We start from the raw sequence: 18,415 nt of genomic DNA on the forward strand, positions 1-18,415 counted from the left end.
ATGGTTAAATGGTGAATGAAAATAAATACAAAAAATGTAAAACATGGACTGGGGATTTGGGCTTTTGAAAGTGACTTTAGTGTATCTTCACATTGTGGGACTACAGTCACTTTCTCAGAAGTGAATTATTTGAAAGTGTTATGCCTTAGGACCTAATAACTGCAAATAGCAGGCATGTGTGGTGCGTTAGAGTCGTTCCCATTCGTCATTACAGCTTAATACAAACGGAGCTGAAAACGCCTCGTGCATTTGAATGGGACTGATCTGATTGGTTCAGATGCTCGCGCCGCAGGGTTGACGCTGTCTACCTTCAGTGCTGACGGCAGCATCACAGCATCACGCGCATGCTGGGTTTAGTGATTTGTTTCTGTGGATTCTCAAAGTGAAACGTGGTCAAAAACACAAAGAATAGATTTATGCAAGCATTTTACGCCGCGCGTGGAATACAACTGCCGATAATGCGGAACTGGTTTTGATATAAGTCAGAAATAGCGCTAAAATAAGTAGTCTATGATCATGTCAGAATGAAATGGTTTTACAGAACTGTTGCACAGTATTGATCTGTTTGGTTATCTCTGCGCTACCATGACAAAATTTATTTTACTGTATTTCCTTTTAATTTATTTTGTCACGTGGCATTCCTTTAAAATCTAATTTTGAGCAAAAGCTGAAGCGTGAACGCGGATTGAGAACCGTGCATTTTCCCTCGCCTGCATTTCGCGCGTGATGCTCTGAGTGCCGCTGCCTCGCGCGAGACAGCAGAGAAAGGGACGCTGCTCAGACTCGCCCTCATGCCGCTCCTGCTGCATCTCTCACTTCTTACATTCAGCCAAATAAATGGTCAGTGGGCGTATAGTATCCTTCTTATCCAGAGCGACTTACAATATAGGCATTCAACCTCGAAGCAATGATTGTATGTTCAAATTTTAAATATATTATCATTAAAGCTATACCTTAAAACCTTATTTTACGCATTATAACCCTTGTCTTATGTTCATGTGTTTTGTGCACCCCCGTGTCCACTGGGTCAAAAATGACCTGCCCTCACCACCTCCCTATGATAAACCCTCTTTGAATTTTAATACCAAAATATATGGCAGCGTGGTTCCAGTTTTTACTACAAAACACACAGGCAATTTATTTTTTAATTTACTGTAATAGAAATATGGTGCTTTATAAATCTTTCTATAACCTAAGCTGCGATCTATATGGCATCTGCTAAATGCCTTACATATAAATGCTGAAACGATAACAACAATAGTAAAATGAAACCCTACCATAGGCTACGTTACATCTAGGCACAGACCATTGGTCGTATTTGTAATTATAGGATAAACCGCAATGAATTTCACGTCACTTATTAAAATGCAGCTGACACTGTCTGTACCCAGTACATGTATTCGTTTCGCCTCAGGGTGTCGCTGTTCACTAACTCTGGACTTAGAGCGTCTGCATCCCGCCCAGCTCATTACTGCTAAGGTGCCAGAGCCGTCAGAACTGTGCATATCATCACGGGCACCGTGCGCAAGACGCACAACACTCCGGACCTTTGTTTGCCCACAAGGATCTCCCGAGGAACGTACAACCTGGGGGTATTTTGAATTCCACCGTTAGGGAAATAACCGGTCACAGGTCGAGATGGCGACGGCAAAGACACACCCTAGAGCTGAACTGAAGGTTCAGTGCGCCATATTCCTGCTTGCTGTCCTACAGGCCTCGGCTGGAAATATTCGTTATTCCGTTCGGGAGGAAACGAACAGCAAATTTGTTATCGGGAGCCTAACAAAAGACCTCAGTCTGGATTTGAAGCTGCTGGCTGCCCGCAATGCCCGCGTGGATTACCAGGGAGAGAGACGATATTGCGGGGTAGACCTGGGCAGCGGTGAGTTTATTGTTGTGGAGAGAATAGACCGGGAGAAGTTGTGCGGGCAGACCTCTCCCTGCCTTCTGCATTTCGAGTTCATCCTCGAGAACCCTTTGGAGCTGCATAATATTGCGCTCGAGATACTGGACATCAATGACAATGCGCCCGTTTTTCCGAGAGATGTGATCAAACTGGAGATAACCGAGTCCGCGCCGAGAGGGAGCCGCTTTCAAATCGCATCTGCTCGCGACCTGGACGTTGGAATAAATTCAGTCCAAAATTATATCCTAGCCCGGAGTGGTTACTTTGTTTTGGATGAAAAAAACAGCAAAGAGAGGTATGTGGAAATAATTTTAAAAAATGAACTCGATCGCGAAAAGGAGAGCGAGCACTCTTTGGTACTGACAGCGATAGACGGAGGCGATCCGAACAGATCTGGCACTCTGCTGATAGACGTTATTGTGGTTGATGTCAATGACAATGCTCCTGTGTTCCTACAAACGGTATACGAGGTTAGTGTGCTGGAGAATTCCCCACCAGCGACATTTGTTATCAAAGTTAGTGCGACAGATAAAGACGAAGGTCCAAATGGGAAAGTAACCTACTATTTGAATCACGTCTCTGAGAATACAAGGAATCTGTTCCACATTAATCAGACAACCGGAGAAATTGAAGTCACCGGGAAACTTGACTTTGAACAGGCGGCGTCTTACGAAATGGAGGTCCAGGCAGAAGATGGCGGGGGGCAGGCAGGACACAGTAGGGTCCTTGTTAAAATTACAGACATAAACGACAACGCCCCCGTGATAATCGTGAAATCCGTTTCGAACCCGATCCCAGAAAACGCACCGTCAGGTACGGAGGTAGCCGTTATCAACGTGAAAGACCAGGATTACGGCGAGAACAGCAAAGTGCATTGTTACATTCTTGAGTATATTCCTTTTGATTTGCTGTCATCCATAAAAAATTACTTCACTTTAGTGACCCGAGCAGTCCTTGACCGCGAGGAGGTTGACGAATACAATGTCACGATCACGGCGACGGATGGAGGGTCACCGCCACTTTCTTCAAGCACAGTTATACATTTTAAAATTGCGGATATCAACGACAACCCGCCTGTGTTTGATGAGCAGTCGTACAGCGCCTCTGTGGCCGAAAATAACAAACCTGGCTCCTCTGTTCTTTCTGTGAACGCGAGAGACCCGGACTGGAGACAGAACGGCACGGTTTTCTTTTCTCTGTTGTCCGGTGAGATCAGCGGTGTTCCGGTGTCCTCGTTTTTATCTGTTAACGGAGACACGGGGGTGATCCATGCTGTCAGATCATTTGATTATGAGCAGTTGAGAAGCTTCAAAGTCCTCGTTGTTGCCAGAGACAACGGTTCTCCTCCTCTCAGCAGTAACGTGACTGTGAGTGTGCTGATAACTGATGAGAATGATAACTCTCCACAGATACTATACCCTGCTCCAACAGGGAACTCCTTCATGACTGAGATGGTCCCCAAAGCTGCTCACGCGAGGTCCCTGGTTTCCAAGGTGATAGCTGTGGATGCGGACTCTGGACAGAACGCGTGGCTGTCCTATCAGATCGTGAAATCCACTGATCCGGGACTTTTCACTATTGGGGTCCACAGCGGAGAGATCCGGGTCCAGCGGGACATTTCTGAATCCGATGCCATGAAGCAGAACCTTGTTATCTCAGTGAAAGATAACGGACAGCCCTCTCTCTCTGCAACCTGCGCAGTGTATTTACTGATTTCAGATAACCTGGCTGAAGTCCCTCAGCTGAAAGACATGTCTTATGAGGAGAACAATTCCAAACTAACTTCATATTTGATCATCGCGCTGGTGTCCGTCTCCACCTTCTTCCTGACGTTCATTATTCTGATGGTGGCCGTGAGGTTTTGCCGCAGAAGAAAGCCCAGACTGTTGTTTGACGGCGCGGTCGCCATTCCCAGCGCATATTTCCCTCCCAACTACGCAGAGGTGGAGGGAGCAGGAACTCTGCGCAGTTCTTACAATTATGACGCCTACCTGACCACGGGCTCGCGCACCAGCGACTTCAAGTTCGTCAGATCTTACAATGACGTCACTATGGCCGCTGATCAGACCCTGAAGAGGAGCCCGAATGAAACCAGTGAGCAGGAAGGCGGAAATGAGGGCGAATCAACAGGCTCTGCTCTGGTAAATAGATTTTACATTTTTGATTTCCTCTCTCAGTATTTTTTGTTTGAAAAGGGGTTTTTCTTGCATTTTATTATATTGTAATTAAATAATTCATTGTTCCCCATTGGTGAAATTCCTTATTGTCACCAGAAGCAGAACACGTGTGCACTAGTCAGAGACTCAGAAGTAAGGAGGCAGCCACGAACACTATTCAGCACAGACCATGATTCACAATATATATCGTATACTGTTCCGCATTGTTCCGAGTTTGATGTTTCAAGCACACAGAGTAACTGTCCTCTTACGCTGTTAAATTTGCTCTGGTCATTTGACTGCATAATTTTCTAATATGCATTTGATCTATTTCTAAAAAATATGTTGTGTGGTTTATAATATTATATTAAATGTTTTCATTGTTACTGGGAAATCTCATTCTATTTTTCTTCTGCTCTGCGAAAGGCTTTATCTTAATTTCAAAGTATCGGTTACTCCGATTTGTAGGAAGTCCAAATGTATTTACATTTGTTTGTTTAGAAAAACTATATATGATTTGAGTTATTTTTTCAATAACAACATTTGAATCGTTAGTGTTTCTGGATGCGGAACTGTTCGAATGTGTTTGCCAAGTGTCTTTACTTGAGTTGTTCAGCTTACTTGTAGGTTCATACTCTACTTGAACTATTTACTTGAATAAGTAGCTACAAATGTTTGTGGTGTACAGAGTGTTTGTCATTTTTAATATTTTTTCATCGATGTTTCATTTACATATTCAACTGGATGCTCATGCGAATTCAGTCTGGTTTCCTGCTTTGTACAAGTTCTAATCCGTTCTTTGTGTCGCTGTTCACAGGCATGGTTCTGAAACGGGCTGCCTTCAGAGATGAGAGGTCCAGAGTTAAAAGCTTCCGCGAGTCGTGCTTCTGTTTGCTACTGGTTTTAGTGTGGTCTGGTTTTCGTTTCAGACTGTCAGATTATTGGTGCAAAGTTTAGGCTAATTAATTCTCAAATCAATTCGAAAGACTCTGACAATTAAGGAAAATAAAGAGGATTATTTTAGTGCAGCCATACTCGGTTAACTAAGTGCTGTTTAGTTTGGTACATAGTTCGAATTTTGCTAAATAAAACTATTTGAACCTCCACGACAACGTAACTCGCCGACCTATTTAAGTATCAATGATTTACGCAGCTTGGCTTTGTGGCTCGAAATTTCTGTTTCTGTACTTGATTGTCTGTAACCTGTACCTCCGCGTGGGGAGTCTGTGTAGTAACAGGAATGTTACTACACAGGGGCGACATAGCTCATAGGTGCGACATAGCTCAGGAGGTAGGACCGATTGTCTGGCAGTCGGAGGGTTGCCGGTTCAAACCCCGCCCTGGGCATGTCGAAGTGTCCTTGAGCAAGACACCTAACCCCTAACCTCTAACTACTCTGGCGAATGAGAGGCATCAATTGTAAAGCGCTTTGGATAAAAGCGCTATATAAATGCAGTCCATTTACCATTTACCATGTAAACTATGAAATATGACGTAATTCATTGAGACAACTTATTTACATTCGATACAGAACTGAGGAGTGACAATGACGGCTCACGTAATATCTGAAATCAACGTATAAAAATGGTAGATACAAAAAAGAGAACAGTTTATATTGTAAAATGAGTTGTTTTTATTAAATTAAAACGATATGGCAATCTTTTAAGTTTAAATATCAGTAGTAGAAATATTAAGTCACGTTCTGAAGTATTCAGTTAATAGCATGCAATTTTTAGGAACGACTCTGAGTGTCGCTGTTGACCAGCGAGGGGAGGATATGTGCGCCTCTCCTCCCACTAGTGTAATATTCAGAGAGGGGAACCTTTCTCCTGCGCCGCGAGAACAAAACACCCATCAGACCGAGTGCTGATTCCATTCCTGGTTCTTGTGTCGTGAACGGTATTGTTTTACCTGTTTAAAAATCAAGCCAATAGATTGTACCTAAAATACGTCGGTGTTCAGTGTGGAAAATGGGATCCAGAGGACTATCTGTGTGCGTCTCAGTGTTCTGTTTGGTTTTCTTTATCCTCGCGCTGCCGCCCAGCCTGGGAGATGTGAGCTATTCTATTCCGGAGGAGATGAAGCGCGGATCTGTCATTGGGAATATAGCGAAGGACCTCGGACTAGATGTTAAAGGACTCTCAGCTCGCAAGGCCCGTATTGATACTGAAGAGAACAACGGACGTTATTTTGACATTAATATGAACACTGGAGATTTGACTGTTGCCGGGAGGATTGACAGAGAAGAGCTTTGTGGACCGAGAGTTTCCTGTTCTTTAAAATGCGAGCTCGTGCTTGAGAACCCTCTGGAATTACACCGCATTGCTGTGCAAATTCAAGATATTAATGACAACTCGCCTCAGTTTCCTAATGAAGTAATTAAACTGGAAATAGGAGAATCCTTGGTTAAAGGCGCGCGCTTCCCTTTAGACGAGGCGCACGATGCGGATATAGGACAGAACGCGGTTCAGAGCTACACGCTACAAAGGAATGAGCATTTTGTTTTGGCTGTTCATACGAACACAGACGGAGGAAAATACGGCGAGTTAGTACTAGAAAAAGAGCTGGATCGCGAGGAGCAGAAGGAGGTGACATTATTACTTACTGCCGCTGACGGAGGGAGTCCACAGAGATCTGCTACTGTAGTTATACAGGTCACTGTGCTGGATGCTAACGATAATATCCCCGTGTTTAGCCAGGCTGTGTATAAAGTCAGTCTGCCTGAAAACTCTCTTTTAGGTGCTGTAGTGCTTACAGTCAGCGCCACAGATGCAGACGAGGGCGCTAACGGCCAAGTGACGTACGAGTTCAGTGGTATAACCACTAGAGCGAAAAGAATGTTTGGAATTACAAGGGAAACGGGGGAAATTAAATTGATCGGGTCAATAGATTTTGAAGAGGAATCATATTATGAAATGCAAATCCAAGCAAAAGATGGTTCTGGTTCTGCTTCGAATGCAAAGGTAATTATCGAGATCACTGATGTTAATGACAACGCCCCGGTGATATTTCTGAAATCTCTGAACAGCCCCATCCCTGAGAGCGCGCTACCTGGCACAGAGGTGGGCATCATTAATGTTCAGGATAAAGACTCCGGGGCAAATAGACAGGTCCGCTGCTCCATTCAGCAGAATGTTCCTTTCAAGTTAACCCCCTCTATCAAAAACTACTACTCACTGGTGACTACAGGAGAACTGGACCGGGAACTAGTAACGGATTATAACATCACAATCACTGCTACTGACGAGGGCTCTCCACCCTTATCCTCCTCAAAGACTGTGCAGTTATCTGTGTCAGACGTCAATGACAACCCGCCTGTGTTTGCTGAGCAGTCTTACAGCGCCTCTGTGGCTGAAAATAACAAACCTGGCTCCTCTGTTCTCTCTGTGAGCGCGAGAGACCCGGACTGGAGACAGAACGGCACGGTTTTCTATTCTCTGCTGTCCGGTGAGATCAGCGGTGTTCCGGTCTCCTCATTTTTATCCATTAACGGAGACACGGGGGTGATCCATGCTGTCAGATCGTTTGATTATGAGCAGTTGAGAAGCTTCAAAGTCCTCGTTGTTGCCAGAGACAACGGTTCTCCTCCACTGAGCAGTAACGTGACTGTGAGCGTGCTGATAACTGATGAGAATGATAACTCTCCGCAGATACTATACCCTGCTCCAACAGGGAACTCCTTCATGACTGAGATGGTCCCCAAAGCTGCTCACGCAGGCTCTCTGGTTTCCAAGGTGATAGCTGTGGATGCGGACTCTGGACAGAACGCGTGGCTGTCCTATCAGATCGTGAAATCCACTGATCCGGGACTTTTCACTATTGGGGTCCACAGCGGAGAGATCCGGGTCCAGCGGGACATTTCTGAATCCGATGCCATGAAGCAGAACCTTGTTATCTCAGTGAAAGATAACGGACAGCCCTCTCTCTCTGCAACCTGCGCAGTGTATTTACTGATTTCAGATAACCTGGCTGAAGTCCCTCAGCTGAAAGACATGTCTTATGAGGAGAACAATTCCAAACTAACTTCGTATTTGATCATCGCGCTGGTGTCCGTCTCCACCTTCTTCCTGACGTTCATTATTCTGATGGTGGCCGTGAGGTTTTGCCGCAGAAGAAAGCCCAGATTGTTGTTTGACGGCACGGTCGCCATTCCCAGCACATATTTCCCTCCCAACTATGCAGAGGTGGAGGGAGCAGGAACTCTGCGCAGTTCTTACAATTATGACGCCTACCTGACCACGGGCTCGCGCACCAGCGACTTCAAGTTCATCGGATCTTACAATGACGTCACAATGGCCGCTGATCAGACCCTGAAGAGGAGCCCGAATGAAATTTTCGAGCTGGGGGCTGCAGAATCTGCTGAGGTAATGATTTTAATTATATTAACCATCAGCTGGTGGCTTGTCAACCGTTCTGCTCTGCCACAGAACATACTGGCAAACTGTTTTGCTTTTCCCTTACAGAATACAACGTCATGGCGTTTCATTGTATTTCTGCTTCTTATCTAATTTTGACAGAGTTATTCTCTTTTGACTTCGTCAAAATGAGATGAGACTTTTTGCTGTTTGTTCAGTTTGTACTGTTTGTGCAGTTTGTGCTGTTTGTGCAGTTTGGGCACTCTTGTTTGGAGGGGTTGTCCCTATGTTCTGCATGTGGTGCAGGTGACTGTGGCTCAGATATATTCCTGAAACCAGCTCGAAGGCCGCTGCCAAGCGCATGTTTAAGCTCCCAAACGCAGCCATGTTACCCTACAGTGAACCTCCAAATGTATGGGAACTATACAGTGATATTTGTTATTTGTGATAGATTTAAATTTCTTAAGAATATTTTATTAAAGGTGAATATGAGCCAAAAGTTAGGGCAATCAGCTTCATCATAATATCGTATATAATCTGTATATAAGTGGCTTGATATCGTCATAGGCTGGGTTCAGACTGCTCTAACACTGGGTTCAGTCTGCTCTAACGCTGGGTTCAGACTTCCCTAACGCTGGGTTCAGTCTGCTCTAACGCTGGGTTCAGACTTCCCTAACGCTGGGTTCAGTCTGCTCTAACGCTGGGTTCAGACTTCTCTAACGCTGGGTTCAGACTGGGTTCAGACTGCTGTAATGCTGGGTTCAGACTTCTCTAACACTGGGTTCAGACTACAGTTATGCAGAAATCCCCCTCAGTATTTGTGTGATGCACTCAGTTTAGCAGATTAGCTGCCGTAGGAAGCCTCTCATTCAGACTGAATTGATTGGAAGCTTAGTTGCTGGTATGGGATAGCATCATTCTTAAACTGCAAGCTTCTAATAGCTTGTGTAGGTCATGAGATGGGTTTTGTAGATTTGGATAATCTGATACAAACTCGTTCTCACGCTCCCCTTTATAATGCGGCTGAAACTACCGCACTCGGTATGAAATTCAACATCAGATAATGCTGCCTTTAATAATGTATCAGAACCAAACGTCAACTGTAAAACGTTTGAATGAAGCCCGCAACAAGTAGCTCGTGCCGTATTAATGCAATCTCACTTCAGTACTTTATTTTGAAAATCTTTTTCAGTTTTGTCGTGAAACGCTGTGTGTCGCTCTTGACCAACAGTGAGAATTGCGCTGGTGGCCCGCCCACTGTTTTCGCTCTGAGGTTGCAGAATCCCGACTGCGCATTTTACGCGCCTGATCAGCTCCGCTGGTTTTGTTACTGTCTATGGGAAATTCTTTTTTTTCTGAGCGTGAGGAGTTTCTCGTCAAATTGTTCTGTAGCAGGTGACTGAAAAGGGACAGCATTTTGTTCCCCTTCTTGTAAAAAAATGGGAACCGAAGTCAAAGAAAACGCGATGTTTCGTCAGGTACCGTGGAGCTGCTTTGTCCTCATTCTTATGGCCGCCAGTGTGTGTTCTGGGGATGTTCGTTATTCTGTCCCCGAGGAAATGAAACGCGGATCTGTCATCGGAAGAATCGCTCAAGATTTAGGAGTCGATGTTAAAGCACTGTCAGCTCGGAAACCCAGAATAGATTTTGAAGGTAGCAAACGGTACTGTGACATTGACCTGCGGACCGGAGATTTAACAGTGAATGAACGGATCGACCGGGAGGAGCTGTGCGCGCGGTCGGCCTCGTGCGCTTTGAACTTTGAAATATTTCTTGAAACCCCTGTGGAACTGCATCATATAGTTCTGGATATACGAGACATAAACGACAATTCTCCAGCATTTCCGAATGACGTCATTAAACTGGAGATAAGAGAATCTGCGGACAAAGGGGCGCGATTTGCTCTGGACGAGGCCCACGATCCTGACATGGGAACTAATTCAGTCCAGGGATACAGCCTTTCTGCAAACCAGCATTTTATTTTATCCGTGCAGAGCAGTGCAGACCGAGGTAAATTCGCAGAAATGGTGCTGGAAAACGAGCTGGATCGTGAACAACAGGGGAAGCTCTCTCTCATTTTAACGGCATTTGATGGAGGCTCTCCACAGAAATCTGGTACTGTAGTGATCGAGGTCCGCGTGCTGGATGCTAACGATAATGTCCCCGTGTTTACTCGGTCTGTTTACAAAGCCAGTGTCATGGAGAATGCTCAGTTAAATACTGTGTTAGTCACGGTTAGTGCTAATGATGCAGACGAGGGAGCCAATGGGGACATTACATACGAATTTAATCAAATTTCTCTGAAAGCAAGGAATATTTTTGCCATTGATGAGAAGAGTGGAAAAATAAGATTGAAGGGGCCGTTGGATTTTGAAGACACTTCCTCATTTGAAATCCGAGTTAAAGCCAAAGACGGGGCGGGTCAGGCGGGCTTTTGCAAAGTTATTGTTGAAGTAACGGATGTAAATGATAATGCGCCGGTTATAGTTATTAAATCATTGAAGGCATCACTCCCCGAGAATTCACCTGTAGGCACGGAGGTTGCAATCGTTCACATACAAGATAAAGACTCTGGAGAAAACTGCAAGATAAAGAGCAAAATCGAAAGTGACGCACCATTCAAGTTAAACCCCACTGTTAAAAATTATTACTCTTTGATCACAGGCAGTGAACTGGACCGTGAAATCATTTCAGCGTTTAACATCACAATCACTGCTACTGACGAGGGCTCTCCACCCTTATCTTCCTCAAAGACTGTGCAGTTATCTGTGTCAGACGTCAATGACAACCCGCCTGTGTTTGATGAGCAGTCGTACATCGCCTCTGTGGCTGAAAATAACAAACCTGGCTCCTCTGTTCTCTCTGTGAGCGCGAGAGACCCGGACTGGAGACAGAACGGCACGGTTTTCTATTCTCTGCTGTCCGGTGAGATCAGCGGTGTTTCGGTGTCCTCGTTTTTATCCATTAACGGAGACACGGGGGTGATCCATGCTGTCAGATCATTTGATTATGAGCAGTTGAGAAGCTTCAAGGTCCTCGTTTTTGCCAGAGACTACGGTTCTCCTCCACTGAGCAGTAACGTGACTGTGAGCGTGCTGATAACTGATGAGAATGATAACTCTCCGCAGATACTATACCCTGCTCCAACAGGGAACTCCTTCATGACAGAGATGGTCCCCAAAGCTGCTCACGCGGGTTCCCTGGTTTCCAAGGTGATAGCTGTGGATGCGGACTCTGGACAGAACGCGTGGCTGTCCTATCAGATCGTGAAATCCACTGATCCGGGACTTTTCACTATTGGGGTGCACAGCGGAGAGATCCGGGTCCAGCGAGACATTTCTGAATCCGATGCCATGAAGCAGAACCTTGTTATCTCAGTGAAAGATAACGGACAGCCCTCTCTCTCTGCAACCTGCGCAGTGTATTTACTGATTTCAGATAACCTGGCTGAAGTCCCTCAGCTGAAAGACATGTCTTATGAGGAGAACAATTCCAAACTAACTTTTTATTTGATCATTGCGCTGGTGTCCGTCTCCACCTTCTTCCTGACGTTCATTATTCTGATGGTGGCAGTGAGATTTTGCCGCAGAAGAAAGCCCAGACTGTTGTTTGACGGCACAGTCGCCATTCCCAGCGCATATTTCCCTCCCAACTACGCAGAGGTGGAGGGCGCAGGAACTTTGCGCAGTTCTTACAATTATGACGCGTACCTGACCACGGGCTCGCGCACCAGCGACTTCAAGTTCGTTAGATCTTACAATGACGTCACAATGGCCGCTGATCAGACCCTGAAGAGGAGCCCGAATGAAACCAGTGAGCAGGAAGGCGGAAATGATGGCGAATCAACAGGCTCTGCTCTGGTAAATAGATTTTACGTCAAAATATTTTCGTTTTGCTGTTTTTGTACTGGAGTTGTTCATGGCGGTGAGACTTGTCCTCGTTTTGCTTGTCTTTGCATCTGTCTTTAATCTTGAATATTGTTCTGAAGTATTTTTTTTTTTTTTTTTTTTTTTGCAGTACACAGTGCAATAGTGTCTTTTGAATTCAACGGAGTGAATATGAGGTGACTCCATTCTGGTTAATGTAAATGTTTTCAACAAATTTTTTCTAGTCTACTTGTCTAGTTTCTTGGAAATAAATATTTTTAAGTTTTCTTTATTCACGTCAATCAGCCATGGTATGATTTTGGGCAGAAGTTTTTATATTAAATGCATGTGTTTTTTTTTTTTTTTTGGTTGATATTTGAATCGCGTTTTGGTCTGAACTGTCCATTTTTAAATATACTTTCTGTTCAAAACTTTTGGAATGTATTTTGTCTTTCACACAATTACTGGTTGAGGTTCATACTCCACTAGATCAGTTGATTAAATGTGAAAGTGTTTTGATGAATACATTATTTTTCATTTCTGAACCTTTTTGTTGGAAATGTCGTATTTAGCTTTCCATCATATCATTGACAGTTAATGACTGGTTACATATCTAGCATGAACTGTGATTTTCAGAATAGCAATATCAATACTTTTATCAGTGTCTCATTAATACCTTTTGATATTTTAGAAATGTTCAATCTTTACATTTTCATGCATTTTAAACCTGCATCATGATCAAAGTCGGTCATTGTTCTGCAGTGTCCCGCTCTCCCGTTTGTACAGCGTGTGTTGTTCCCAGTGTTGCTGTTCACAGCGATGGTGCTGAAAGCAGTTCATTTGTTGGCAAGTGATCCGGAGTTTCAAATCTTCTGAGAGTGGTCCTTCTGTTCTTTCGAGATGTTTCTGGCAAACAGCCGAATATGTTTTACCGACGGATGATATATTCCAGTCTAATAAGATACTGGATTTTGACATGTCTGAAAGCAGGTCATTTGAAATTATTATTTGAACAGTGTTTTCAAATTGACATTTTGAACATTTCGGAAGCAGAATTGGAAATTCCACGGGTCAGAAATCAAGAGTCCTGCCTTGTGTTTCTTCCACCCATGAACGCTGCCAGCGGATTTTACTAATTCCTTATTCCTCCTGGCTGGAGAATTGTGCTAATGAGCAAAGCCAGGCGATTGGAACAAAATACTGGGGAGGACTTTTAGTTTCTGGACCTGGATTTCCCACCTCGGTTAGGAAGCAGTCAATTGACCCTCGCTGTTAGGCGTTTTTGAGATAATGTTGAGTCGTAAGGTGTTTTATTTTATGTGCCCGCTACTGTACATTATTAAGGCCATATCACTCAGCTAATACCAGAAGCACTTTAGCTGGTAGCTAGAATTAGGCCGCAGGGAATGACTAATTTTGATGCTCTGTGTTCTGAACTGTCTAGTTAGGATGCACAATGAGGTGTCGCAACACAAGTGACTGTCATTTCAAATCCTCTGATTTTTAAACAATGCATTATTTATTCATGTATTTATTTACCCACCGCTGCTTTGGCGAAAAGCTTGGCAAAACAGCTATTCCTATATAGCGTATCACAAGTGTATATATCACTATTTTCCAGTGAAGAAACAATTTAATCTTTTTTTTTTTTTCAAACTGTTCCAGTGGAATTAATCTCATAAATGTGGTGATTTAGTTGAAATGTGAAGTTTCCAAAAAGCAGGGACATTAAAAAATGCTGAGCTTAAGTTCTGCACAATGTGTTTTCCAGGAAGAAAAATGAATGTTCATCTTACCCTAAATATAATATCAGTGATTTATACGGTTTGACAATTACATGGCTGTGCTTCCCACGTATTATCATTTCTATGTTGCGCCTGATTTCCTTTAAACTTAGATTCAGGATTGGGAATATGTGACGTAACCACAGTAACCAGCCATCCAAATAACGTCATTTGAAGTGTTGGAAAACATTATATACAGAACTGAGGAATGACCGTGACGGCTCAGACAGTAACCGAAATGAACACTGACGCATTTGAAATAGCAATGTGCTTTTTTTGAAAATAGAAAAAGTATATACTTTTTTTTTCGTTTTAAAATATATGTTTAGATTGAAGAGGCAAAACTGTGTAGATTTTTGTATTTACCTTGCATGTCCCAAAAGTCTACATACGTTTATATATTTATTTAGAATGTTAAACACACTCTTGCTATTTATTGATGTGTTTTGTCCAAGTCTGATAATTTATTTGGGATTTTGCGATGAAATGGGTCGCTCAATCACAGTGTGCTGTTTGATGGGAATACGGTGTTGTCTGGAAAACGAAATTCACACATTAAGCTTTTCGGAGACCTATTTTGCCATTGAGGTAGCGTTTGTTCTTATTCTTCTTCAGTTAAAAACACCATCAATGTGTAAAATACAGTTTTGACGGCACGCGCTGAAATATAGATTATATCGTGCAGTGTTAAAAAAATGTCTGCGAGTGTCGCTGTTGGCCAGCGAGGGGGCGATAGATGCGCCTCTCCTCCCACTAGTGTAATATTCAGAGAGGGGAGCCTTTCTCCTGCGCCGAGAAAAACACACATCAGACCGAGTGCTGATTCCATTGCTTGTTCTTGTTTCTTGTATAATGTAATTTTGTCCTACGTACTTGCCGGAGTTGTTGGATTATATCGGAAATCCATTGGTGCCTAATGTTGAAAATGGGATCCTTTGTGTGCGCCTCGATGTTCTGCTTCGTTTTCTTTATCCTCGCGCTGCCGCCCAGCCTGGGAGATGTGAGCTATTCTATTCCAGAGGAGATGAAGCGCGGATCTGTCATTGGGAATATAGCGAAGGACCTCGGACTCGATGCTAAAAGACTCTCAGCTCGCAATGCCCGTATAGACACTGAAGATGGTGAAAGCCATTCTGTCGATATTAATGGGAACACTGGTGATTTGATTGTCAGTGAGAGCATTGACAGGGAAGAGCTTTGTGGACGGAGGGCTTCCTGTTCTTTAAAATACGAGCTCGTGCTTGAGAATCCTTTGGAATTACATCGCATTGTGCTCCAAATTCAGGATATAAACGACAATTCGCCTCAGTTTCCGAATGAGGTCATTAAACTGGAAATAGGAGAATCCGCAGATAAAGGCGCGCGCTTCCCCTTGGACCAGGCCCACGATGCGGATATCGGACATAACGCGGTTCAGAGCTACACGCTACAAAAGAATGAACATTTTGCTTTGGCTGTTCATACGAACACAGACGGAGGAAAATACGGTGAGTTAGTACTAGAAAATGAGCTGGATCGCGAGGAGCAGAAGGAGGTGACATTATTACTTACTGCCGCTGACGGAGGGAGTCCACAGAGATCTGCTACTGTAGTTATACACGTCACTGTGTTGGATGCTAACGATAATATCCCCGTGTTTAACCAGGCTGTGTATAAAGTCAGTCTGCCTGAAAACTCTCCTTTAGGTGCTGTAGTGCTAACAGTCAGCGCCACTGATGCAGACGAGGGCGCTAACGGCCAAGTGACGTATGAGTTTAGCAGTATATCTGTGAAAGCAGCGAAATTATTTAGTATTGAGAGGGAGACCGGAGAAATTAAACTGATCGGATCAATAGATTATGAAGACGGATCTTTTTATGAAATGCGAATCCAAGCAAAAGACGGATCCGGTTTGGTTTCTGGCACAAAAGTAATGATCGAAATCACTGATGTGAATGACAACGCCCCGGTGATATTTCTGAAATCTCTGAACAGCCCCATCCCTGAGAGCGCGCTACCTGGCACAGAGGTGGGCATCATTAATGTTCAGGATAAAGACTCTGGGGCAAATAGACAGGTCCGCTGCTCCATTCAGCAGAATGTTCCTTTCAAGTTAACCCCCTCTATCAAAAACTACTACTCACTGGTGACTACAGGAGAACTGGACCGGGAACTAGTAACGGATTATAACATCACAATCACTGCTACTGACGAGGGCTCTCCACCCTTATCTTCCTCAAAGACTGTGCAGTTGTCTGTGTCAGACGTCAATGACAACCCGCCTGTGTTTGATGAGCAGTCTTACAGCGCCTCTGTGGCTGAAAATAACAAACCTGACTCCTCTGTTCTCTCTGTGAGCGCGAGAGACCCGGACTGGAGACAGAACGGCACAGTTTTCTATTCTCTGCTGTCCGGTGAGATCAGCGGTGTTCCGGTGTCCTCGTTTTTATCCGTTAACGGAGACACGGGGGTGATCCATGCTGTCAGATCATTTGATTATGAGCAGTTGAGAAGCTTCAAAGTCCTCGTTGTCGCCAGAGACAACGGTTCTCCTCCTCTCAGCAGTAACGTGACTGTGAGCGTGCTGATAACTGATGAGAATGATAACTCTCCGCAGATACTATACCCTGCTCCAACAGGGAACTCCTTCATGACAGAGATGGTCCCCAAAGCTGCTCACGCGGGCTCTCTGGTTTCCAAGGTGATAGCTGTGGATGCGGACTCTGGACAGAACGCGTGGCTGTCCTATCAGATCGTGAAATCCACTGATCCGGGACTTTTCACTATTGGGGTGCACAGCGGAGAGATCCGGGTCCAGCGGGACATTTCTGAATCCGATGCCATGAAGCAGAACCTTGTTATCTCAGTGAAAGATAACGGACAGCCCTCTCTATCTGCTACCTGCGCAGTGTATTTACTGATTTCAGATAACCTGGCTGAAGTCCCTCAGCTGAAAGACATGTCTTATGAGGAGAACAATTCCAAACTGACTTCGTATTTGATCATCGCGCTGGTGTCCGTCTCCACCTTCTTCCTGACGTTCATTATTCTGATGGTGGCCGTGAGGTTTTGCCGCAGAAGAAAGCCCAGACTGTTGTTTGACGGCACAGTCGCCATCCCCAGCGCATATTTCCCTCCCAACTATGCAGAGGTGGAGGGAGCAGGAACTCTGCGCAGTTCTTACAATTATGACGCGTACCTGACCACGGGCTCGCGCACCAGCGACTTCAAGTTCGTCAGATCTTACAATGACGTCACAATGGCCGCTGATCAGACCCTGAAGAGGAGCCCGAATGAAACCAGTGAGCAGGAATGTGGAAATGAGGGCGAATCAACAGGCTCTGCTCTGGTGAATAGGATTCATTTTTACTCTTTGTGTTCGTCATGAATCAGTGTCACATTTTTATGTCCATGTACACAGGAGACAGGGAACGGTTTTGCAGTATTTTCTGTAGCAATTGCTCAGAATTGTATTATATTAACGGCACTGTTGTTGTCCGGTTAGGTTAATATTTTTGTTTATAGCTAGGCACGCTAATAGTACAGTGTAATGAAGCTGTTCAACCATATTGGGATGGCAGGTATATTTAAAATCTTACCATCTGAAGACAATGTGGTCATTCAAACTTCACATTAAAGTGTCAAATAACACAAATTTCCTCATGCAAGACATTTAAATAAATGTATGAAACCGCCGATGAATACATACAGTAATGATATTCCTCCAGAAATGATATTCCCCAGGAAGAATATTTCTCCAGAAAGGATATGTTTATCCTTGGTTGTGCAGTCCATTTTACCAAATTCACAAGTTATTATATATTTGCAACTTAACATAAATAATGATTGTATAATAAATTCAGTACATACATGCACACATATATGGCATACTTCATTATCCCCATGGGGGCATTTCCCTGGCAGCATGTAACATTCACTTTCACAAACAGACATTTATACCCAGAAACATACAATCATTCACACTGCAGAAAGCCGAGGGGGTAATACATCAATACAGATTAAAATATTGAATTTAAATATTGAGGCCTATTAAATAAATATTGAATATTACAAAGCTATCCAGTCATATTTTTGCCCCACTGATGTACTATATGCTTATCCACACACAGCCAAGTTACTTGAAACAATTTAGGAAACGTTGGGTAGCATTGCTTTGGACTACAGCTTGTTTAATTTGTGTGAGCTAAAATAGCCAGTATTGTTTATTGTGACTTGGCCTAATTTTGTTATCAGTACTTTAAATGGCAGGCCTAGATTTAGCAGGTTTGAGTTAATGACTTGCAGACAATGCTTTCTTTGTGTGAGTAACTTGGCATTTTTGTACAAAACGTGTTTTCGGTACTGTGAT

General features: G+C 43.9%; 2 protein-coding genes across 21 annotated transcripts in view; both read left to right on the forward strand.

Moving 5' to 3' along the window:
• The window catches only part of LOC135264293 (protocadherin gamma-A11-like), a 71,758-nt gene that overhangs the window by 3,483 nt on the left and 49,860 nt on the right, over positions 1–18,415 (forward strand). For 2 of the 20 annotated variants that reach the window (XM_064353145.1, XM_064353147.1), the window contains exon 1: positions 974–4,047. The exons of 4 other annotated variants lie outside the window; for them this stretch is intronic. In XM_064353145.1, coding sequence (XP_064209215.1) covers positions 1,639–4,047 — 2,409 coding nt within the window. In that variant the 5' untranslated portion in view covers positions 974–1,638. Of the gene's footprint in view, positions 1–973; positions 4,048–5,560; positions 8,427–8,943; positions 12,278–18,415 lie in introns of those variants that run through there. 14 more of the 20 variants (XM_064353121.1, XM_064353123.1, XM_064353115.1 and 11 more) reach the window with 8 other exon arrangements.
• Positions 13,204–18,397, forward strand: LOC135264295 (protocadherin beta-15-like). The gene has a single exon (XM_064353161.1). It carries the CDS (start codon positions 14,984–14,986, stop codon positions 17,432–17,434), a length of 2,451 nt encoding a protein of 816 aa, XP_064209231.1. The 5' UTR covers positions 13,204–14,983; the 3' UTR covers positions 17,435–18,397.

Source organism: Anguilla rostrata, chromosome 9, assembly GCF_018555375.3.
Source record: "Anguilla rostrata isolate EN2019 chromosome 9, ASM1855537v3, whole genome shotgun sequence".
In the NCBI taxonomy this organism is placed as follows: domain Eukaryota; kingdom Metazoa; phylum Chordata; class Actinopteri; order Anguilliformes; family Anguillidae; genus Anguilla; species Anguilla rostrata.

Excerpts from the sequence above, each read along its gene's own strand:
- LOC135264295 (XM_064353161.1), top strand. The coding sequence starts at position 14,984 with ATGTTGAAAATGGGATCCTTTGTGTGCGCCTCGATGTTCTGCTTCGTT.